Here is a 23015-nt window from a genome sequence, read left to right on the forward strand (position 1 = left end):
GTTCAAACCTGAGTTGTTCACATGGCAAAGTGAAGCACAGAAAGTTTTAACTGAGAGAAAAGGTGGGAGAATAAAAGAGAAAAATTATGGCTGGGGAGATAGCATAATGGTCATGCAAAAAGTCCTGAGGCACCAAGCTCCCAGGTTTAATCCCTAGCACCATCATAAGCCAGAGCTGAGCAGTGCTATGGTGTTTCTTTCTGTGTCTTTCTAATTAAAAATAAAATAAAATATTTTTTTTAAGAAAGAAAAGAGAAAAATTAAAAATGGTGGAGAAGAGTGATGAAAGGTGAAAGACAAAAATAGGATATACATAAGTATAAAGGAGAAGGAACTTTATTATTAGTTATAAGTCAAAATAATGTAGAGGGTCGGGAAGTAGCAGAGCGGGTTAAGTGTATGTGACACAAAGCGATGGATAGACAAAGGATCCCTGTTTAAACCTCCGACTGCTCACATGCAGGGGAATCCCTTCACAGGCAGTGAAACAGTTCTTCAGGTATCTATTTTTGTCTCCCCCTCTCTGTCTTCCCCTTCTCTCTCCACTTTTCTCTATCCTATCCAGCAATGACATCAATAATAACAATAATAATAACTACAACAATAAAACAACAAAGGCAACAAAAGGAAAAAAAAGAAAAATATGAATGTAGAAATTCTTAGATAATCAAAGAAACATCAATATAGGAGCTTAGAAAAGGGAGCAAATATATACCTATGTGTGTGTATATGTTATTTATATGTGTGTTATGTACCCTCAAGACTAGTAGTAGATTTATGGTGGAGGCACTAACCCCTGCAAGAGCCATGGTGGGACACAGCCCTTCTTCAAAGGAGAACACAGCCCCCACCGCTAAACGCACCCACACTGCCTCTGCAGCCACCACTGCTCCAGCCACGACCAGAGCCACCAAGAGGAGGAACAAGAAGGAACAAGAAGACCAACAAGAAGAAGATGCAGCTCACCTTGCCCAACGCACAGCACTGCCATGCCTATAGGTGTAGACAACAAGGTGCTTGCTCACCCCTTCTTCAGGACCAGGGAGCCCAAGGACTGGACCAAGGCTTCAGTTGCAGCCCCCCAGCAAGACACACCACAGCCCTCCTATCCACACCCGGGTCTTTTCCTGCAGCCTCCCTTGCCCAGAAAAGGAGCACACTCTGCACTCCTCCGCATCTGCACCTTTCTGCACTTCCCTGGAAGAAGGACAGACTCCTGGCTCTGCCAGGAGATGGGGCTGGAAGGCTCAGCCCATGCAGGACAAAGCCCTTCCAAACAGCATTCCCCTTATGCCCCTGAAGAAAAGACCCAGAACCACACCCAGACCAAGAACCGCAAACACACCCAGACCCAGACCCAGACCCAGACCCAGACCCAGACCCAGACCCAGAACCAGACACGAGTGGCTGCTGCTCAGGGAAATCTGTCTTCACAGCTCATCTCTCATGCCCTGGAAACCCTTCCCTTGGCAAGCGTCACCTCAATCACTCACCCCCTGGTACCTGGTCAGGGTTCACAGCCATTTCCTCTGGACTATTCGTGGACTGAACAGACAGCCCTGTGCCAGAATTTTGCCAAGGTTTCATGCTGGGAAGGAAGGAGCCTCGACATTTCCCACACAGTCTGCCCTCCTGCATTGTGTGATAGCTGTAATGGACTGTAATAATTCCTCTTTGAAATAAAGTGCTTCAAACATCAGAAAGTGTCTCCAACTCTCCTTTTTACTGAAGATGTTGTTTCCGTTGAGTCTTGCTTGATCTTGAAGTTAGGGAGATAGCGGAGGAGGAGCAGCTAAGGAACTTAGCAGGGTGAGGGTGAGGTGGAGATGTCCGCCCGATGGATGATGGATGGGATGCAAGAGCCTGGCATCAGCAGTGCTCCTTGCATGGGAAGAAGCTTCATTCCTGCTCGGCTGTTTGAGCAAGGGTCCTCAATCTCTTTCAGCTTGAAGGGCCCCTCCCTTCTCTCTCTCTCTCTCTCTCTCTCTCTCTCTCTCTCTCTCCCTCCCTGCCTCTCCCCCTCTCTCCAACCCTCCCTCCAACCTTCCTTTGCCACCCCCTCAGCAGACTTGACTGCGTCCAAGGAAGGCATGGAAACATTCCCTGTTGTCTCTTTGCACAGCTGTTTGGGCTTGACCTCAGCCCCTCAGGTGAAGCTTATGGACTGACTGAGAATCCCTTGGCATCTTGCCAGGGCTGTGGCTGGGACTCATCTCCCCTGAGGGCTATTGGTGCCAGCCTATGGGAGCCGATCAGAGGCAGAAGTCCCTGTTTTATCTTAATCAATTACTTCCTCTGGATTGAGGGATCAAACAGGGTGGAGGTTATGCTAATTGACAGTGGTTATGCAAATTGACAGTGGTTAAGCAAACTGACTCTCTAGCCTGAGCTCCCAAAGCCACAGGCCCCATCCCACCCACACCACGAAACAGTGTGCATTCATGCTCTTTCTCAGCTCTTGGTGACTAGATAGGAATGCAAGACGTCATCGAGTTTGATCTCCCAAGGGTTGTAGATATTCTGCTTTTTCTTACACTTTTGAAAGACAGTAAGAGATTGGAGGATGGTGCACCTAGATCAGAGCCAACATTCCAGAGCCCAAGGACCCTGGTTTAAACCCCAGTCACCTGCTGGACCTGGGAAGCTTCATAAGTGGTGAAACAGTATAGCATGGTGTCTCTCCACCCCTCTCCTCTGTTCCTCTCCTCTCCTCTCCCCTCCTATCCCCTTCCCTGTCCTCCCTTCCCCTAATCGTCCCTCCCCTCCCCCTCCTGTCCCCCTGCTTTTCCCCTACTTCCGTCCTATCTCCTGCCCTCACCAACCTTCTTCTCTCCTCTCCTTTCTTCTCTACTGCTCCCCTCTCCTTCCTATCCACTCCTTTCCTCCTCTCTGCCCTCTCTCCACCCAAGCTCTGATTTCCTTCATTCTCTATGTGGACTCACACATGAGAAAACAGTGGAAAAGGGACACTGTTTCTTGTTTGTTTGTTTGTTTGTTTGTTGTTTTGCATGAGTCTATGAAGTCCGTTGGTTCCTCATTCTTTAGGATTTTTAAAATTCTTTCTGGGGGATTCAAGTTTTGCATTCAAGAGTAAACACAATAGTTTGTCATGCATACCATTTCTCAGTTTCCCACGCAACAACCCAACCCCCACGAGGTCCTCTGCCATCCGTTTTGGACCTGTGCTCTCTCCCCACCCACCCCAGAGTCTGTGTTTTAGGTGCAATACACCCATCCCAGTTCAGGTTCTCCTTGTGTTTTCTCTTCGGGTCTTGTTTTCCCACTTCTGCATGAGAGTGGACTCGTCACATCTTCAAAGGGTAACCTTTTTGATTTGAAACATTTCATTTCTTGATGAGAACAAGAGGAGAGAAAGAAATAGCCAGCCATCAGGGTGTTGTGCTGTTCAGCTCTCTGCTCTCTGATGGTTTGTCAATTGACTCCATCCGCAGTCCTATGTCAGATCTCATCCTCTCCCTGTGTGGTGATTATCTGTGGGTACTCGGGGACAGTTTGTCATCTGTGTGGGCCCTTTCCCACTCCAAGGTGGACCCGCAAACAGTTGCAGTGTGAGTTCTTGTTGGCTGAGTAATCACATCAGGCTTAGTCAGCCCTGGTTTCAGGAGGTAGGCTGGGCGGGGATATGGAGCCCCACCCAGTGAGATTGTCCTGAGGCCAATGTGATTGGCCAGGACTAAGCTGGCGCCACCCCCGCAGCATCCTCTATGGCCAATGAGGGAAGGGGGAGTGTGCATGTTAGCAGAGCGCAGGGTCCTGAGAGGTATAAAAGGGTTTGTGGGGAGGGCGTGGCTCATCTTGCTGTAGGAGCTGCTGGAATCCCTCAGGAAGAGAGCAGGCCGCAGAGTAGGAGTCTTGTGCAAGCAGAAGCTCTCAGATCGCCCGAGTCGAGAAGATTCTCCTGGAAGGAAGAAAAGCTCCCAGTCTTGGGGTGTTGAAGAGGTAGTCAGGTGTTGGGGGGAGGACTCCTGTGGGGGAGGGTCGGCTGGGATTGACTGTGCGCCAGGGGACCCAGAAGTGCCCAGCAGCGGCAGCATGGGCGGGGGCATAGGCAGCCACGGGGGCGGCAGAGGCGGCGGCGGCACCTCATACCTGCCCCAAATGGATTTGGACCTGGACCTGCACGGAGACCTGGATGTGGACGTGCACGTGAGTGAGCAAGGAGCTGCTGGGGTGGGGGCTGGCCTACAGAACCTGGGCAACACTTGCTATGTGAATGCGGCTCTGCAATGCCTGACACACACCAGGCCCCTGGCATGGGCTCTGCAGTGGCGGAGGCGGTGGCAGCAGCAGCAGCAGCAGGAGCAGCAGCAGCAGGAGCAGCCGGAGCAGCAGCAGCAGCACTGCGCGGGCTGTTGCCCTGAGCATCCCAGCTGCGCCCTGTGCGCCCTGCAGGCCCACGTGGCCCGCGCCCTGCTGCAGCCCCGGCAGGTGCTGCGGCCCCCGCGAGCACTCCTGAGTGGGTTCCACCGCCAGCAGCAGGAAGACGCCCACGAATATCTGCTATACGTGCTGGATGCCCTGACACATGCCTGTGGCCAAGCTGCACCAGCACAGGCCCCTGGGCCAGCCCACATCCACAAGCCCTTGCACAGCACCAGCTGCGAGGACTCTGGGCTGGTGCCCAGCATCTTCGGCGGGCTGTGGAGGTCTCAGATTCGCTGCCTCCACTGCCACTCAGTGTCAGAGACCTTCGAACCTTACCTGGACATCGCCCTCAACATCCATGCCGCCTCCAGTGTGGAGCAAGCTCTGCGGGAGCTGGTGAAGCCTGAGCGCCTGGACGGGGACAACGCCTATGAGTGCGGACACTGCCAGCACAAGAGAGCCGCCTCCAAGACCTTGAGCCTGCACAGCCCTTCGCAGGTGCTCGTGCTGGCCCTGCAGCGCTTCTGCCCCTGGAGCCACAGCAAAGACGCCAAGGCCGTGGCCTACCCACAGGAGCTGGACCTGCGTGAATACACGTCAAAGCCACAGGGACCGCCTCTGCTCTACGGCCTCTACGCCATCCTGGTCCACGTGGGCTGCACCCCCCACAGCGGACACTACCTGGCCTATGTGCAGAGTGCCCAAGGACTCTGGTATCAGATGGACGACGCTCGGGTCACCGCCTGCCACGTGGCCTCTGCCCTCAGCCAGCAGGCCTATGTCCTCTTTTACCTGCGCAAGACACAGCTACCCCAGCAACAGCAGCAGCAGCAGCAGCAGCAGAACGACGACGAGGAGGAGGAGTTCAGGGCTTCCTGCCACCCTGCACCAGAACCAGCCTGCCCTGTCTTGCCCAGTGCACAGCCTGGCCTGCCGACCAGCCCCGATGAGCCCCAGAGAGACCAACGCCTTCCCAGACTGCAGCCGTCCCCGCAGCAGCCATGCCAACCAACACCACCAGCACAGATGACTTTGGACCAGTGGAGAGCTCTCCAGGAACACAAGCGGCCCACGACCCACTTGCAGCTCAGGACAGTGCCAGGTGACCTGCCTGCCCAGGCTGTGCTCATCCACCCCTCCACAGGAGGCAAGGCATGGGCCAGGCCACACAGCCCTTCCTCAAAGGAGAACACCGCCCCCAGCGCTGAACCCACCAACACTGCCTCTGCGACCACCACTGCTCCAGCCACGACCAGAGCCACCAAGAGGAGGAACAAGAAGACCCACAAGAAGATGCTGCTCACCTTGCCCAGCCCTCAGCCCTGCCATGCCTATAGGTGCTGACAACACGGTGCTTGCTCACCCCTTCTCCAGGACCAGGGAGCCCAAGGACCGGACCAAGGCTTCAGTTGCAGCCCCCCAGTCTGACACGCCACAAGCCCTCCTGTCCACACCCGGGTCTTTGCCTGCAGCCTCCCTTGCCCACAAAAGGAGCACACTCTGCACTCCTCGGCATCTGCACCTTTCTGCACTTCCCTGGAAGAAGGACAGACTCCTGGCTCTGCCAGGAGATGGGGCTGGAAGGCTCAGCCCAGGCAGGACACAGCCCTGCCAACCAGCATTCCCCTTGTGCCCCTGAAGAGAAGACCCAGAACCACACCCAGACCCAGAACCGCAAACAGACCCACTCCCAGACCCAGACACGAGTGGCTGCTGCTCAGGGAAATCTGTCTTCACAGCTCATCTCTCATGCCCTGGAAACCCTTCCCTTGGCAGGCATCACCTCAATCACTCACGCCCTGGTCCCTGGTCGGGAGTCACAGCCCCTTCCTCTGGACTATGCGTGGACTGAACGGACACCCCTGTGCCAGAGTTTTGCCAAGGTTTCACACTGGGAAGGAAGGAGCCTCGACTCTTCCCACACAGCCTGCCCTCCTGCATTGTGTGATAGCTGTAATGGACTGTACTCATTCCTCTCTGCAATAAAGTGCTTCAAACATCAGAAAGTGTCTCCAACTCTTCTTTTTACTGCAGACGGTGTTTGCTTTGAGTCTTGCTTGGTCTTGAAGTTAGGGAGATAGCAGGGGCGATCAGCTAAGGAACGTAGCGGGGTGAGGGTGAGGTGGAGGTGCCCGCCCGATGGATGATGGATGGGATGCAAGAGCCTGGCATCAGCAGTGCTCCTTGCATGGGAAGAAGCTTCATTCCTGTTGGTATGCATGAGACCCCTTCTGTTTCATTTGGTTTAAATCCCCCCTGCTGAACACTATTCTATTTACATAACCACTTCATTCTATTTACATAACCGCTGTTAACAAGCACCTCCCTCCAGGGCATTGGTTCAATCCCCACTGTTTCATGATATGTTTTTGCTCCACCCCCCCTCCTAGTCACACCCTGATCCCTTCTTTGTCACACCCTGATTTTCACCAGTCACTTTCCTCTCCACCTTCTCTATGTCACATCCTGTTTCCACCCTACTTGGGAAGTATATATAAAGACAGCATTGTGAGTTTTAGAGTGCTGTACCTTGAGTTTAGCTTAGCTCGTCTTAGATTGTGCTGCGTCCTGCATGAATAAAGAGATACTGCCTACAGCTCAACCATGAGTCCCTGGTCGTCTGTTACCCGCCCGTGAAGCCAGCCCGGCGAAAACAACATAACCTGTCGAAAACAACAATTCCTGCTCGGCTGTTTGAGCAAGGGTCCTCAATCTCTTTCAGCTTGAAAGGCCCCTCCCTTCTCTCTCTCTCTCTCTCTCTCTCTCTCTCTCCCTCCCTCCCTCTGCCCCTCTCTCCAACCCTCCCTCCAACCTTCCTTTGCCACCCCCTCAGCAGACTTGACTGTGTCCAAGGAAGGCATGGAAACATTCCCTGTTGTCTCTTTGCACAGCTGTTTGGGCTTGACCTCAGCCCCTCAGGTGAAGCTTATGGACTGACTGAGAATCCCTTGGCATCTTGCCAGGGCTGTGGCTGGGACTCATCTCCCCTGAGGGCTATTGGTGCCAGCCTATGGGAGCCGATCAGAGGCAGAAGTCCCTGTTTTATCTTAATCAATTACTTACTCTGGATTGAGGGATCAAACAGGGTGGAGGTTATGCTAATTGACAGTGGTTATGCAAATTGACAGTGGTTATGCAAACTGACTCTCTAGCCTGAGCTCCCAAAGCCACAGGCCCCATCCCACCCACACCACGAAACAGTGTGCATTCATGCTCTTTCTCAGCTCTTGGTGACTAGATAGGAATGCAAGACGTCATCGAGTTTGATCTCCCAAGGGTTGTAGATATTCTGCTTTTTCTTACACTTTTGAAAGACAGTAAGAGATTGGAGGATGGTCCACCTAGATCAGAGCCAACATTCCAGAGCCCAAGGACCCTGGTTTAAACCCCAGTCACCTGCTGGACCTGGGAAGCTTCATAAGTGGTGAAACAGTATACCATGGTGTCTCTCCACCCCTCTCCTCTGTTCCTCTCCTCTCCCTTCCACTCCCCTTCCCTCTTCTCCCTTCCCCTAATCGTACCTCTCGTCCCCTCCTGTCCCGCTCCTTTTCCCCTACTCCCGTCCTATCTCCTGTCCTCACCAACCTTCTTCTCTCCTCTCCTTTCTTCTCTCCTGCTCCCCTCTCCTTCCTCTCCACTCCTCTCTTCCCCTGTGCCCTCTCTCCACCCAAGCTCTGATTTCCTTCATTCTCTATGTGAACTCACACATGAGAAAACAGTGGAAAAGGGACACTGTTTCTTGTTTGTTTGTTTGTTTGTTGTTTTGCATGAGTCTATGAAGTCCGTTGGTTCCTCATTCTTTAGGATTTTTAAAATTCTTTCTGGGGGATTCAAGTTTTGCATTCAAGAGTAAACACAATAGTTTGTCATGCATACCATTTCTCAGTTTCCCACGCAACAACCCAACCCCCACGAGGTCCTCTGCCATCCGTTTTGGACCTGTGCTCTCTCCCCACCCACCCCAGAGTCTGTGTTTTAGGTGCAATACACCCATCCCAGTTCAGGTTCTCCTTGTGTTTTCTCTTCGGGTCTTGTTTTCCCACTTCTGCATGAGAGTGGACTCGTCACATCTTCAAAGGGTAACCTTTTTGATTTGAAACATTTCATTTCTTGATGAGAACAAGAGGAGAGAAAGAAATAGCCAGCCATCAGGGTGTTGTGCTGTTCAGCTCTCTGCTCTCTGATGGTTTGTCAATTGACTCCATCCGCAGTCCTATGTCAGATCTCATCCTCTCCCTGTGTGGTGATTATCTGTGGGTACTCGGGGACAGTTTGTCATCTGTGTGGGCCCTTTCCCACTCCAAGGTGGACCCGCAAACAGTTGCAGTGTGAGTTCTTGTTGGCTGAGTAATCACATCAGGCTTAGTCAGCCCTGGTTTCAGGAGGTAGGCTGGGCGGGGATATGGAGCCCCACCCAGTGAGATTGTCCTGAGGCCAATGTGATTGGCCAGGACTAAGCTGGCGCCACCCCCGCAGCATCCTCTATGGCCAATGAGGGAAGGGGGAGTGTGCATGTTAGCAGAGCACAGGGTCCTGAGAGGTATAAAAGGGTTTGTGGGGAGGGCGTGGCTCATCTTGCTGTAGGAGCTGCTGGAATCCCTCAGGAAGAGAGCAGGCCGCAGAGTAGGAGTCTTGTGCAAGCAGAAGCTCTCAGATCGCCCGAGTCGAGAAGATTCTCCTGGAAGGAAGAAAAGCTCCCAGTCTTGGGGTGTTGAAGAGGTAGTCAGGTGTTGGGGGGAGGACTCCTGTGGGGGAGGGTCGGCTGGGATTGACTGTGCGCCAGGGGACCCAGAAGTGCCCAGCAGCGGCAGCATGGGCGGGGGCATAGGCAGCCACGGGGGCGGCAGAGGCGGCGGCGGCACCTCATACCTGCCCCAAATGGATTTGGACCTGGACCTGCACGGAGACCTGGATGTGGACGTGCACGTGAGTGAGCAAGGAGCTGCTGGGGTGGGGGCTGGCCTACAGAACCTGGGCAACACTTGCTATGTGAATGCGGCTCTGCAATGCCTGACACACACCAGGCCCCTGGCATGGGCTCTGCAGTGGCGGAGGCGGTGGCAGCAGCAGCAGCAGCAGGAGCAGCAGCAGCAGGAGCAGCCGGAGCAGCAGCAGCAGCACTGCGCGGGCTGTTGCCCTGAGCATCCCAGCTGCGCCCTGTGCGCCCTGCAGGCCCACGTGGCCCGCGCCCTGCTGCAGCCCCGGCAGGTGCTGCGGCCCCCGCGAGCACTCCTGAGTGGGTTCCACCGCCAGCAGCAGGAAGACGCCCACGAATATCTGCTATACGTGCTGGATGCCCTGACACATGCCTGTGGCCAAGCTGCACCAGCACAGGCCCCTGGGCCAGCCCACATCCACAAGCCCTTGCACAGCACCAGCTGCGAGGACTCTGGGCTGGTGCCCAGCATCTTCGGCGGGCTGTGGAGGTCTCAGATTCGCTGCCTCCACTGCCACTCAGTGTCAGAGACCTTCGAACCTTACCTGGACATCGCCCTCAACATCCATGCCGCCTCCAGTGTGGAGCAAGCTCTGCGGGAGCTGGTGAAGCCTGAGCGCCTGGACGGGGACAACGCCTATGAGTGCGGACACTGCCAGCACAAGAGAGCCGCCTCCAAGACCTTGAGCCTGCACAGCCCTTCGCAGGTGCTCGTGCTGGCCCTGCAGCGCTTCTGCCCCTGGAGCCACAGCAAAGACGCCAAGGCCGTGGCCTACCCACAGGAGCTGGACCTGCGTGAATACACGTCAAAGCCGCAGGGACCGCCTCTGCTCTACGGCCTCTACGCCATCCTGGTCCACGTGGGCTGCACCCCCCACAGCGGACACTACCTGGCCTATGTGCAGAGTGCCCAAGGACTCTGGTATCAGATGGACGACGCTCGGGTCACCGCCTGCCACGTGGCCTCTGCCCTCAGCCAGCAGGCCTATGTCCTCTTTTACCTGCGCAAGACACAGCTACCCCAGCAACAGCAGCAGCAGCAGCAGCAGCAGCAGCAGCAGCAGAACGACGACGAGGAGGAGGAGTTCAGGGCTTCCTGCCACCCTGCACCAGAACCAGCCTGCCCTGTCTTGCCCAGTGCACAGCCTGGCCTGCCGACCAGCCCCGATGAGCCCCAGAGAGACCAACGCCTTCCCAGACTGCAGCCGTCCCCGCAGCAGCCATGCCAACCAACACCACCAGCACAGATGACTTTGGACCAGTGGAGAGCTCTCCAGGAACACAAGCGGCCCACGACCCACTTGCAGCTCAGGACAGTGCCAGGTGACCTGCCTGCCCAGGCTGTGCTCATCCACCCCTCCACAGGAGGCAAGGCATGGGCCAGGCCACACAGCCCTTCCTCAAAGGAGAACACCGCCCCCAGCGCTGAACCCACCAACACTGCCTCTGCGACCACCACTGCTCCAGCCACGACCAGAGCCACCAAGAGGAGGAACAAGAAGACCCACAAGAAGATGCTGCTCACCTTGCCCAGCCCTCAGCCCTGCCATGCCTATAGGTGCTGACAACACGGTGCTTGCTCACCCCTTCTCCAGGACCAGGGAGCCCAAGGACCGGACCAAGGCTTCAGTTGCAGCCCCCCAGTCTGACACGCCACAAGCCCTCCTGTCCACACCCGGGTCTTTGCCTGCAGCCTCCCTTGCCCACAAAAGGAGCACGCTCTGCACTCCTCGGCATCTGCACCTTTCTGCACTTCCCTGGAAGAAGGACAGACTCCTGGCTCTGCCAGGAGATGGGGCTGGAAGGCTCAGCCCAGGCAGGACACAGCCCTGCCAACCAGCATTCCCCTTGTGCCCCTGAAGAGAAGACCCAGAACCACACCCAGACCCAGAACCGCAAACAGACCCACTCCCAGACCCAGACACGAGTGGCTGCTGCTCAGGGAAATCTGTCTTCACAGCTCATCTCTCATGCCCTGGAAACCCTTCCCTTGGCAGGCATCACCTCAATCACTCACGCCCTGGTCCCTGGTCGGGAGTCACAGCCCCTTCCTCTGGACTATGCGTGGACTGAACGGACACCCCTGTGCCAGAGTTTTGCCAAGGTTTCACACTGGGAAGGAAGGAGCCTCGACTCTTCCCACACAGCCTGCCCTCCTGCATTGTGTGATAGCTGTAATGGACTGTACTCATTCCTCTCTGCAATAAAGTGCTTCAAACATCAGAAAGTGTCTCCAACTCTTCTTTTTACTGCAGACGGTGTTTGCTTTGAGTCTTGCTTGGTCTTGAAGTTAGGGAGATAGCAGGGGCGATCAGCTAAGGAACGTAGCGGGGTGAGGGTGAGGTGGAGGTGCCCGCCCGATGGATGATGGATGGGATGCAAGAGCCTGGCATCAGCAGTGCTCCTTGCATGGGAAGAAGCTTCATTCCTGTTGGTATGCATGAGACCCCTTCTGTTTCATTTGGTTTAAATCCCCCCTGCTGAACACTATTCTATTTACATAACCACTTCATTCTATTTACATAACCGCTGTTAACAAGCACCTCCCTCCAGGGCATTGGTTCAATCCCCACTGTTTCATGATATGTTTTTGCTCCACCCCCCCTCCTAGTCACACCCTGATCCCTTCTTTGTCACACCCTGATTTTCACCAGTCACTTTCCTCTCCACCTTCTCTATGTCACATCCTGTTTCCACCCTACTTGGGAAGTATATATAAAGACAGCATTGTGAGTTTTAGAGTGCTGTACCTTGAGTTTAGCTTAGCTCGTCTTAGATTGTGCTGCGTCCTGCATGAATAAAGAGATACTGCCTACAGCTCAACCATGAGTCCCTGGTCGTCTGTTACCCGCCCGTGAAGCCAGCCCGGCGAAAACAACATAACCTGTCGAAAACAACAATTCCTGCTCGGCTGTTTGAGCAAGGGTCCTCAATCTCTTTCAGCTTGAAAGGCCCCTCCCTTCTCTCTCTCTCTCTCTCTCTCTCTCTCTCTCTCCCTCCCTCCCTCTGCCCCTCTCTCCAACCCTCCCTCCAACCTTCCTTTGCCACCCCCTCAGCAGACTTGACTGTGTCCAAGGAAGGCATGGAAACATTCCCTGTTGTCTCTTTGCACAGCTGTTTGGGCTTGACCTCAGCCCCTCAGGTGAAGCTTATGGACTGACTGAGAATCCCTTGGCATCTTGCCAGGGCTGTGGCTGGGACTCATCTCCCCTGAGGGCTATTGGTGCCAGCCTATGGGAGCCGATCAGAGGCAGAAGTCCCTGTTTTATCTTAATCAATTACTTACTCTGGATTGAGGGATCAAACAGGGTGGAGGTTATGCTAATTGACAGTGGTTATGCAAATTGACAGTGGTTATGCAAACTGACTCTCTAGCCTGAGCTCCCAAAGCCACAGGCCCCATCCCACCCACACCACGAAACAGTGTGCATTCATGCTCTTTCTCAGCTCTTGGTGACTAGATAGGAATGCAAGACGTCATCGAGTTTGATCTCCCAAGGGTTGTAGATATTCTGCTTTTTCTTACACTTTTGAAAGACAGTAAGAGATTGGAGGATGGTCCACCTAGATCAGAGCCAACATTCCAGAGCCCAAGGACCCTGGTTTAAACCCCAGTCACCTGCTGGACCTGGGAAGCTTCATAAGTGGTGAAACAGTATACCATGGTGTCTCTCCACCCCTCTCCTCTGTTCCTCTCCTCTCCCTTCCACTCCCCTTCCCTCTTCTCCCTTCCCCTAATCGTACCTCTCGTCCCCTCCTGTCCCGCTCCTTTTCCCCTACTCCCGTCCTATCTCCTGTCCTCACCAACCTTCTTCTCTCCTCTCCTTTCTTCTCTCCTGCTCCCCTCTCCTTCCTCTCCACTCCTCTCTTCCCCTGTGCCCTCTCTCCACCCAAGCTCTGATTTCCTTCATTCTCTATGTGAACTCACACATGAGAAAACAGTGGAAAAGGGACACTGTTTCTTGTTTGTTTGTTTGTTTGTTGTTTTGCATGAGTCTATGAAGTCCGTTGGTTCCTCATTCTTTAGGATTTTTAAAATTCTTTCTGGGGGATTCAAGTTTTGCATTCAAGAGTAAACACAATAGTTTGTCATGCATACCATTTCTCAGTTTCCCACGCAACAACCCAACCCCCACGAGGTCCTCTGCCATCCGTTTTGGACCTGTGCTCTCTCCCCACCCACCCCAGAGTCTGTGTTTTAGGTGCAATACACCCATCCCAGTTCAGGTTCTCCTTGTGTTTTCTCTTCGGGTCTTGTTTTCCCACTTCTGCATGAGAGTGGACTCGTCACATCTTCAAAGGGTAACCTTTTTGATTTGAAACATTTCATTTCTTGATGAGAACAAGAGGAGAGAAAGAAATAGCCAGCCATCAGGGTGTTGTGCTGTTCAGCTCTCTGCTCTCTGATGGTTTGTCAATTGACTCCATCCGCAGTCCTATGTCAGATCTCATCCTCTCCCTGTGTGGTGATTATCTGTGGGTACTCGGGGACAGTTTGTCATCTGTGTGGGCCCTTTCCCACTCCAAGGTGGACCCGCAAACAGTTGCAGTGTGAGTTCTTGTTGGCTGAGTAATCACATCAGGCTTAGTCAGCCCTGGTTTCAGGAGGTAGGCTGGGCGGGGATATGGAGCCCCACCCAGTGAGATTGTCCTGAGGCCAATGTGATTGGCCAGGACTAAGCTGGCGCCACCCCCGCAGCATCCTCTATGGCCAATGAGGGAAGGGGGAGTGTGCATGTTAGCAGAGCACAGGGTCCTGAGAGGTATAAAAGGGTTTGTGGGGAGGGCGTGGCTCATCTTGCTGTAGGAGCTGCTGGAATCCCTCAGGAAGAGAGCAGGCCGCAGAGTAGGAGTCTTGTGCAAGCAGAAGCTCTCAGATCGCCCGAGTCGAGAAGATTCTCCTGGAAGGAAGAAAAGCTCCCAGTCTTGGGGTGTTGAAGAGGTAGTCAGGTGTTGGGGGGAGGACTCCTGTGGGGGAGGGTCGGCTGGGATTGACTGTGCGCCAGGGGACCCAGAAGTGCCCAGCAGCGGCAGCATGGGCGGGGGCATAGGCAGCCACGGGGGCGGCAGAGGCGGCGGCGGCACCTCATACCTGCCCCAAATGGATTTGGACCTGGACCTGCACGGAGACCTGGATGTGGACGTGCACGTGAGTGAGCAAGGAGCTGCTGGGGTGGGGGCTGGCCTACAGAACCTGGGCAACACTTGCTATGTGAATGCGGCTCTGCAATGCCTGACACACACCAGGCCCCTGGCATGGGCTCTGCAGTGGCGGAGGCGGTGGCAGCAGCAGCAGCAGCAGGAGCAGCAGCAGCAGGAGCAGCCGGAGCAGCAGCAGCAGCACTGCGCGGGCTGTTGCCCTGAGCATCCCAGCTGCGCCCTGTGCGCCCTGCAGGCCCACGTGGCCCGCGCCCTGCTGCAGCCCCGGCAGGTGCTGCGGCCCCCGCGAGCACTCCTGAGTGGGTTCCACCGCCAGCAGCAGGAAGACGCCCACGAATATCTGCTATACGTGCTGGATGCCCTGACACATGCCTGTGGCCAAGCTGCACCAGCACAGGCCCCTGGGCCAGCCCACATCCACAAGCCCTTGCACAGCACCAGCTGCGAGGACTCTGGGCTGGTGCCCAGCATCTTCGGCGGGCTGTGGAGGTCTCAGATTCGCTGCCTCCACTGCCACTCAGTGTCAGAGACCTTCGAACCTTACCTGGACATCGCCCTCAACATCCATGCCGCCTCCAGTGTGGAGCAAGCTCTGCGGGAGCTGGTGAAGCCTGAGCGCCTGGACGGGGACAACGCCTATGAGTGCGGACACTGCCAGCACAAGAGAGCCGCCTCCAAGACCTTGAGCCTGCACAGCCCTTCGCAGGTGCTCGTGCTGGCCCTGCAGCGCTTCTGCCCCTGGAGCCACAGCAAAGACGCCAAGGCCGTGGCCTACCCACAGGAGCTGGACCTGCGTGAATACACGTCAAAGCCGCAGGGACCGCCTCTGCTCTACGGCCTCTACGCCATCCTGGTCCACGTGGGCTGCACCCCCCACAGCGGACACTACCTGGCCTATGTGCAGAGTGCCCAAGGACTCTGGTATCAGATGGACGACGCTCGGGTCACCGCCTGCCACGTGGCCTCTGCCCTCAGCCAGCAGGCCTATGTCCTCTTTTACCTGCGCAAGACACAGCTACCCCAGCAACAGCAGCAGCAGCAGCAGCAGCAGCAGCAGAACGACGACGAGGAGGAGGAGTTCAGGGCTTCCTGCCACCCTGCACCAGAACCAGCCTGCCCTGTCTTGCCCAGTGCACAGCCTGGCCTGCCGACCAGCCCCGATGAGCCCCAGAGAGACCAACGCCTTCCCAGACTGCAGCCGTCCCCGCAGCAGCCATGCCAACCAACACCACCAGCACAGATGACTTTAGACCAGTGGAGAGCTCTCCAGGAACACAAGCGGCCCACGACCCACTTGCAGCTCAGGACAGTGCCAGGTGACCTGCCTGCCCAGGCTGTGCTCATCCACCCCTCCACAGGAGGCAAGGCATGGGCCAGGCCACACAGCCCTTCCTCAAAGGAGAACACCGCCCCCAGCGCTGAACCCACCAACACTGCCTCTGCGACCACCACTGCTCCAGCCACGACCAGAGCCACCAAGAGGAGGAACAAGAAGACCCACAAGAAGATGCTGCTCACCTTGCCCAGCCCTCAGCCCTGCCATGCCTATAGGTGCTGACAACACGGTGCTTGCTCACCCCTTCTCCAGGACCAGGGAGCCCAAGGACCGGACCAAGGCTTCAGTTGCAGCCCCCCAGTCTGACACGCCACAAGCCCTCCTGTCCACACCCGGGTCTTTGCCTGCAGCCTCCCTTGCCCACAAAAGGAGCACACTCTGCACTCCTCGGCATCTGCACCTTTCTGCACTTCCCTGGAAGAAGGACAGACTCCTGGCTCTGCCAGGAGATGGGGCTGGAAGGCTCAGCCCAGGCAGGACACAGCCCTGCCAACCAGCATTCCCCTTGTGCCCCTGAAGAGAAGACCCAGAACCACACCCAGACCCAGAACCGCAAACAGACCCACTCCCAGACCCAGACACGAGTGGCTGCTGCTCAGGGAAATCTGTCTTCACAGCTCATCTCTCATGCCCTGGAAACCCTTCCCTTGGCAGGCATCACCTCAATCACTCACGCCCTGGTCCCTGGTCGGGAGTCACAGCCCCTTCCTCTGGACTATGCGTGGACTGAACGGACACCCCTGTGCCAGAGTTTTGCCAAGGTTTCACACTGGGAAGGAAGGAGCCTCGACTCTTCCCACACAGCCTGCCCTCCTGCATTGTGTGATAGCTGTAATGGACTGTACTCATTCCTCTCTGCAATAAAGTGCTTCAAACATCAGAAAGTGTCTCCAACTCTTCTTTTTACTGCAGACGGTGTTTGCTTTGAGTCTTGCTTGGTCTTGAAGTTAGGGAGATAGCAGGGGCGATCAGCTAAGGAACGTAGCGGGGTGAGGGTGAGGTGGAGGAGCCCGCCCGATGGATGATGGATGGGATGCAAGAGCCTGGCATCAGCAGTGCTCCTTGCATGGGAAGAAGCTTCATTCCTGTTGGTATGCATGAGACCCCTTCTGTTTCATTTGGTTTAAATCCCCCCTGCTGAACACTATTCTATTTACATAACCACTTCATTCTATTTACATAACCGCTGTTAACAAGCACCTCCCTCCAGGGCATTGGTTCAATCCCCACTGTTTCATGATATGTTTTTGCTCCACCCCCCCTCCTAGTCACACCCTGATCCCTTCTTTGTCACACCCTGATTTTCACCAGTCACTTTCCTCTCCACCTTCTCTATGTCACATCCTGTTTCCACCCTACTTGGGAAGTATATATAAAGACAGCATTGTGAGTTTTAGAGTGCTGTACCTTGAGTTTAGCTTAGCTCGTCTTAGATTGTGCTGCGTCCTGCATGAATAAAGAGATACTGCCTACAGCTCAACCATGAGTCCCTGGTCGTCTGTTACCCGCCCGTGAAGCCAGCCCGGCGAAAACAACATAACCTGTCGAAAACAACAATTCCTGCTCGGCTGTTTGAGCAAGGGTCCTCAATCTCTTTCAGCTTGAAAGGCCCCTCCCTTCTCTCTCTCTCTCTCTCTCTCTCTCTCTCTCCCTCCCTCCCTCTGCCCCTCTCTCCAACCCTCCCTCCAACCTTCCTTTGCCACCCCCTCAGCAGACTTGACTGTGTCCAAGGAAGGCATGGAAACATTCCCTGTTGTCTCTTTGCACAGCTGTTTGGGCTTGACCTCAGCCCCTCAGGTGAAGCTTATGGACTGACTGAGAATCCCTTGGCATCTTGCCAGGGCTGTGGCTGGGACTCATCTCCCCTGAGGGCTATTGGTGCCAGCCTATGGGAGCCGATCAGAGGCAGAAGTCCCTGTTTTATCTTAATCAATTACTTACTCTGGATTGAGGGATCAAACAGGGTGGAGGTTATGCTAATTGACAGTGGTTATGCAAATTGACAGTGGTTATGCAAACTGACTCTCTAGCCTGAGCTCCCAAAGCCACAGGCCCCATCCCACCCACACCACGAAACAGTGTGCATTCATGCTCTTTCTCAGCTCTTGGTGACTAGATAGGAATGCAAGACGTCATCGAGTTTGATCTCCCAAGGGTTGTAGATATTCTGCTTTTTCTTACACTTTTGAAAGACAGTAAGAGATTGGAGGATGGTCCACCTAGATCAGAGCCAACATTCCAGAGCCCAAGGACCCTGGTTTAAACCCCAGTCACCTGCTGGACCTGGGAAGCTTCATAAGTGGTGAAACAGTATACCATGGTGTCTCTCCACCCCTCTCCTCTGTTCCTCTCCTCTCCCTTCCACTCCCCTTCCCTCTTCTCCCTTCCCCTAATCGTACCTCTCGTCCCCTCCTGTCCCGCTCCTTTTCCCCTACTCCCGTCCTATCTCCTGTCCTCACCAACCTTCTTCTCTCCTCTCCTTTCTTCTCTCCTGCTCCCCTCTCCTTCCTCTCCACTCCTCTCTTCCCCTGTGCCCTCTCTCCACCCAAGCTCTGATTTCCTTCATTCTCTATGTGAACTCACACATGAGAAAACAGTGGAAAAGGGACACTGTTTCTTGTTTGTTTGTTTGTTTGTTGTTTTGCATGAGTCTATGAAGTCCGTTGGTTCCTCATTCTTTAGGATTTTTAAAATTCTTTCTGGGGGATTCAAGTTTTGCATTCAAGAGTAAACACAATAGTTTGTCATGCATACCATTTCTCAGTTTCCCACGCAACAACCCAACCCCCACGAGGTCCTCTGCCATCCGTTTTGGACCTGTGCTCTCTCCCCACCCACCCCAGAGTCTGTGTTTTAGGTGCAATACACCCATCCCAGTTCAGGTTCTCCTTGTGTTTTCTCTTCGGGTCTTGTTTTCCCACTTCTGCATGAGAGTGGACTCGTCACATCTTCAAAGGGTAACCTTTTTGATTTGAAACATTTCATTTCTTGATGAGAACAAGAGGAGAGAAAGAAATAGCCAGCCATCAGGGTGTTGTGCTGTTCAGCTCTCTGCTCTCTGATGGTTTGTCAATTGACTCCATCCGCAGTCCTATGTCAGATCTCATCCTCTCCCTGTGTGGTGATTATCTGTGGGTACTCGGGGACAGTTTGTCATCTGTGTGGGCCCTTTCCCACTCCAAGGTGGACCCGCAAACAGTTGCAGTGTGAGTTCTTGTTGGCTGAGTAATCACATCAGGCTTAGTCAGCCCTGGTTTCAGGAGGTAGGCTGGGCGGGGATATGGAGCCCCACCCAGTGAGATTGTCCTGAGGCCAATGTGATTGGCCAGGACTAAGCTGGCGCCACCCCCGCAGCATCCTCTATGGCCAATGAGGGAAGGGGGAGTGTGCATGTTAGCAGAGCACAGGGTCCTGAGAGGTATAAAAGGGTTTGTGGGGAGGGCGTGGCTCATCTTGCTGTAGGAGCTGCTGGAATCCCTCAGGAAGAGAGCAGGCCGCAGAGTAGGAGTCTTGTGCAAGCAGAAGCTCTCAGATCGCCCGAGTCGAGAAGATTCTCCTGGAAGGAAGAAAAGCTCCCAGTCTTGGGGTGTTGAAGAGGTAGTCAGGTGTTGGGGGGAGGACTCCTGTGGGGGAGGGTCGGCTGGGATTGACTGTGCGCCAGGGGACCCAGAAGTGCCCAGCAGCGGCAGCATGGGCGGGGGCATAGGCAGCCACGGGGGCGGCAGAGGCGGCGGCGGCACCTCATACCTGCCCCAAATGGATTTGGACCTGGACCTGCACGGAGACCTGGATGTGGACGTGCACGTGAGTGAGCAAGGAGCTGCTGGGGTGGGGGCTGGCCTACAGAACCTGGGCAACACTTGCTATGTGAATGCGGCTCTGCAATGCCTGACACACACCAGGCCCCTGGCATGGGCTCTGCAGTGGCGGAGGCGGTGGCAGCAGCAGCAGCAGCAGGAGCAGCAGCAGCAGGAGCAGCCGGAGCAGCAGCAGCAGCACTGCGCGGGCTGTTGCCCTGAGCATCCCAGCTGCGCCCTGTGCGCCCTGCAGGCCCACGTGGCCCGCGCCCTGCTGCAGCCCCGGCAGGTGCTGCGGCCCCCGCGAGCACTCCTGAGTGGGTTCCACCGCCAGCAGCAGGAAGACGCCCACGAATATCTGCTATACGTGCTGGATGCCCTGACACATGCCTGTGGCCAAGCTGCACCAGCACAGGCCCCTGGGCCAGCCCACATCCACAAGCCCTTGCACAGCACCAGCTGCGAGGACTCTGGGCTGGTGCCCAGCATCTTCGGCGGGCTGTGGAGGTCTCAGATTCGCTGCCTCCACTGCCACTCAGTGTCAGAGACCTTCGAACCTTACCTGGACATCGCCCTCAACATCCATGCCGCCTCCAGTGTGGAGCAAGCTCTGCGGGAGCTGGTGAAGCCTGAGCGCCTGGACGGGGACAACGCCTATGAGTGCGGACACTGCCAGCACAAGAGAGCCGCCTCCAAGACCTTGAGCCTGCACAGCCCTTCGCAGGTGCTCGTGCTGGCCCTGCAGCGCTTCTGCCCCTGGAGCCACAGCAAAGACGCCAAGGCCGTGGCCTACCCACAGGAGCTGGACCTGCGTGAATACACGTCAAAGCCGCAGGGACCGCCTCTGCTCTACGGCCTCTACGCCATCCTGGTCCACGTGGGCTGCACCCCCCACAGCGGACACTACCTGGCCTATGTGCAGAGTGCCCAAGGACTCTGGTATCAGATGGACGACGCTCGGGTCACCGCCTGCCACGTGGCCTCTGCCCTCAGCCAGCAGGCCTATGTCCTCTTTTACCTGCGCAAGACACAGCTACCCCAGCAACAGCAGCAGCAGCAGCAGCAGCAGCAGCAGCAGCAGAACGACGACGAGGAGGAGGAGTTCAGGGCTTCCTGCCACCCTGCACCAGAACCAGCCTGCCCTGTCTTGCCCAGTGCACAGCCTGGCCTGCCGACCAGCCCCGATGAGCCCCAGAGAGACCAACGCCTTCCCAGACTGCAGCCGTCCCCGCAGCAGCCATGCCAACCAACACCACCAGCACAGATGACTTTGGACCAGTGGAGAGCTCTCCAGGAACACAAGCGGCCCACGACCCACTTGCAGCTCAGGACAGTGCCAGGTGACCTGCCTGCCCAGGCTGTGCTCATCCACCCCTCCACAGGAGGCAAGGCATGGGCCAGGCCACACAGCCCTTCCTCAAAGGAGAACACCGCCCCCAGCGCTGAACCCACCAACACTGCCTCTGCGACCACCACTGCTCCAGCCACGACCAGAGCCACCAAGAGGAGGAACAAGAAGACCCACAAGAAGATGCTGCTCACCTTGCCCAGCCCTCAGCCCTGCCATGCCTATAGGTGCTGACAACACGGTGCTTGCTCACCCCTTCTCCAGGACCAGGGAGCCCAAGGACCGGACCAAGGCTTCAGTTGCAGCCCCCCAGTCTGACACGCCACAAGCCCTCCTGTCCACACCCGGGTCTTTGCCTGCAGCCTCCCTTGCCCACAAAAGGAGCACACTCTGCACTCCTCGGCATCTGCACCTTTCTGCACTTCCCTGGAAGAAGGACAGACTCCTGGCTCTGCCAGGAGATGGGGCTGGAAGGCTCAGCCCAGGCAGGACACAGCCCTGCCAACCAGCATTCCCCTTGTGCCCCTGAAGAGAAGACCCAGAACCACACCCAGACCCAGAACCGCAAACAGACCCACTCCCAGACCCAGACACGAGTGGCTGCTGCTCAGGGAAATCTGTCTTCACAGCTCATCTCTCATGCCCTGGAAACCCTTCCCTTGGCAGGCATCACCTCAATCACTCACGCCCTGGTCCCTGGTCGGGAGTCACAGCCCCTTCCTCTGGACTATGCGTGGACTGAACGGACACCCCTGTGCCAGAGTTTTGCCAAGGTTTCACACTGGGAAGGAAGGAGCCTCGACTCTTCCCACACAGCCTGCCCTCCTGCATTGTGTGATAGCTGTAATGGACTGTACTCATTCCTCTCTGCAATAAAGTGCTTCAAACATCAGAAAGTGTCTCCAACTCTTCTTTTTACTGCAGACGGTGTTTGCTTTGAGTCTTGCTTGGTCTTGAAGTTAGGGAGATAGCAGGGGCGATCAGCTAAGGAACGTAGCGGGGTGAGGGTGAGGTGGAGGTGCCCGCCCGATGGATGATGGATGGGATGCAAGAGCCTGGCATCAGCAGTGCTCCTTGCATGGGAAGAAGCTTCATTCCTGTTGGTATGCATGAGACCCCTTCTGTTTCATTTGGTTTAAATCCCCCCTGCTGAACACTATTCTATTTACATAACCACTTCATTCTATTTACATAACCGCTGTTAACAAGCACCTCCCTCCAGGGCATTGGTTCAATCCCCACTGTTTCATGATATGTTTTTGCTCCACCCCCCCTCCTAGTCACACCCTGATCCCTTCTTTGTCACACCCTGATTTTCACCAGTCACTTTCCTCTCCACCTTCTCTATGTCACATCCTGTTTCCACCCTACTTGGGAAGTATATATAAAGACAGCATTGTGAGTTTTAGAGTGCTGTACCTTGAGTTTAGCTTAGCTCGTCTTAGATTGTGCTGCGTCCTGCATGAATAAAGAGATACTGCCTACAGCTCAACCATGAGTCCCTGGTCGTCTGTTACCCGCCCGTGAAGCCAGCCCGGCGAAAACAACATAACCTGTCGAAAACAACAATTCCTGCTCGGCTGTTTGAGCAAGGGTCCTCAATCTCTTTCAGCTTGAAAGGCCCCTCCCTTCTCTCTCTCTCTCTCTCTCTCTCTCTCTCTCTCTCTCCCTCCCTCCCTCTGCCCCTCTCTCCAACCCTCCCTCCAACCTTCCTTTGCCACCCCCTCAGCAGACTTGACTGTGTCCAAGGAAGGCATGGAAACATTCCCTGTTGTCTCTTTGCACAGCTGTTTGGGCTTGACCTCAGCCCCTCAGGTGAAGCTTATGGACTGACTGAGAATCCCTTGGCATCTTGCCAGGGCTGTGGCTGGGACTCATCTCCCCTGAGGGCTATTGGTGCCAGCCTATGGGAGCCGATCAGAGGCAGAAGTCCCTGTTTTATCTTAATCAATTACTTACTCTGGATTGAGGGATCAAACAGGGTGGAGGTTATGCTAATTGACAGTGGTTATGCAAATTGACAGTGGTTATGCAAACTGACTCTCTAGCCTG

General features: G+C 55.4%; 4 protein-coding genes across 4 annotated transcripts; all 4 read left to right on the forward strand.

Annotated features, from left to right (window-relative positions):
- Positions 1-4053: 4053 nt before the first annotated feature.
- Positions 4054-5730, forward strand: LOC132538216 (ubiquitin carboxyl-terminal hydrolase 17-like protein 6). Its single transcript, XM_060190836.1, has 2 exons — positions 4054-4272; positions 4414-5730. The coding sequence occupies exons 1-2, from the start codon at positions 4054-4056 to the stop codon at positions 5728-5730; spliced, it is 1536 nt and encodes a 511-aa protein (XP_060046819.1).
- Positions 5731-9198: 3468 nt separating this feature from the next.
- LOC132538217 (ubiquitin carboxyl-terminal hydrolase 17-like protein 24) lies at positions 9199-10887 on the forward strand. The gene is made up of 3 exons (XM_060190837.1): positions 9199-9312; positions 9559-10364; positions 10461-10887. The coding sequence occupies exons 1-3, from the start codon at positions 9199-9201 to the stop codon at positions 10885-10887; spliced, it is 1347 nt and encodes a 448-aa protein (XP_060046820.1).
- A 3470-nt stretch (positions 10888-14357) lies between these two features.
- LOC132538218 (ubiquitin carboxyl-terminal hydrolase 17-like protein 6) lies at positions 14358-16040 on the forward strand. The gene is made up of 2 exons (XM_060190838.1): positions 14358-14471; positions 14718-16040. The coding sequence occupies exons 1-2, from the start codon at positions 14358-14360 to the stop codon at positions 16038-16040; spliced, it is 1437 nt and encodes a 478-aa protein (XP_060046821.1).
- A 3468-nt stretch (positions 16041-19508) lies between these two features.
- LOC132538219 (ubiquitin carboxyl-terminal hydrolase 17-like protein 24) lies at positions 19509-21197 on the forward strand. Its single transcript, XM_060190840.1, has 3 exons — positions 19509-19622; positions 19869-20674; positions 20771-21197. Exons 1-3 carry the CDS (start codon positions 19509-19511, stop codon positions 21195-21197), a joined length of 1347 nt encoding a protein of 448 aa, XP_060046823.1.
- Positions 21198-23015: the final 1818 nt, after the last annotated feature.

This window comes from Erinaceus europaeus, chromosome 4 (genome assembly GCF_950295315.1).
Source record: "Erinaceus europaeus chromosome 4, mEriEur2.1, whole genome shotgun sequence".
Lineage (NCBI taxonomy): Eukaryota > Metazoa > Chordata > Mammalia > Eulipotyphla > Erinaceidae > Erinaceus > Erinaceus europaeus.

Coding starts and splice junctions, on each gene's coding strand:
- LOC132538216 (XM_060190836.1), top strand. CDS start 4,054: ATGGGCGGGGGCATAGGCAGCCACGGGGGCGGCAGAGGCGGCGGCGGC. Junction 4,273..4,413: donor TGACACACACCAGGCCCCTG/GCATGGGCTCTG, acceptor TGCGCCCTGCAG/GCCCACGTGGCCCGCGCCCT.
- LOC132538218 (XM_060190838.1), top strand. CDS start 14,358: ATGGGCGGGGGCATAGGCAGCCACGGGGGCGGCAGAGGCGGCGGCGGC. Junction 14,472..14,717: donor ACCTGGATGTGGACGTGCAC/GTGAGTGAGCAA, acceptor TGCGCCCTGCAG/GCCCACGTGGCCCGCGCCCT.
- LOC132538219 (XM_060190840.1), top strand. CDS start 19,509: ATGGGCGGGGGCATAGGCAGCCACGGGGGCGGCAGAGGCGGCGGCGGC. Junction 19,623..19,868: donor ACCTGGATGTGGACGTGCAC/GTGAGTGAGCAA, acceptor TGCGCCCTGCAG/GCCCACGTGGCCCGCGCCCT. Junction 20,675..20,770: donor CAGCAACAGCAGCAGCAGCA/GCAGCAGCAGCA, acceptor TGTCTTGCCCAG/TGCACAGCCTGGCCTGCCGA.
- LOC132538217 (XM_060190837.1), top strand. CDS start 9,199: ATGGGCGGGGGCATAGGCAGCCACGGGGGCGGCAGAGGCGGCGGCGGC. Junction 9,313..9,558: donor ACCTGGATGTGGACGTGCAC/GTGAGTGAGCAA, acceptor TGCGCCCTGCAG/GCCCACGTGGCCCGCGCCCT. Junction 10,365..10,460: donor CAGCAACAGCAGCAGCAGCA/GCAGCAGCAGCA, acceptor TGTCTTGCCCAG/TGCACAGCCTGGCCTGCCGA.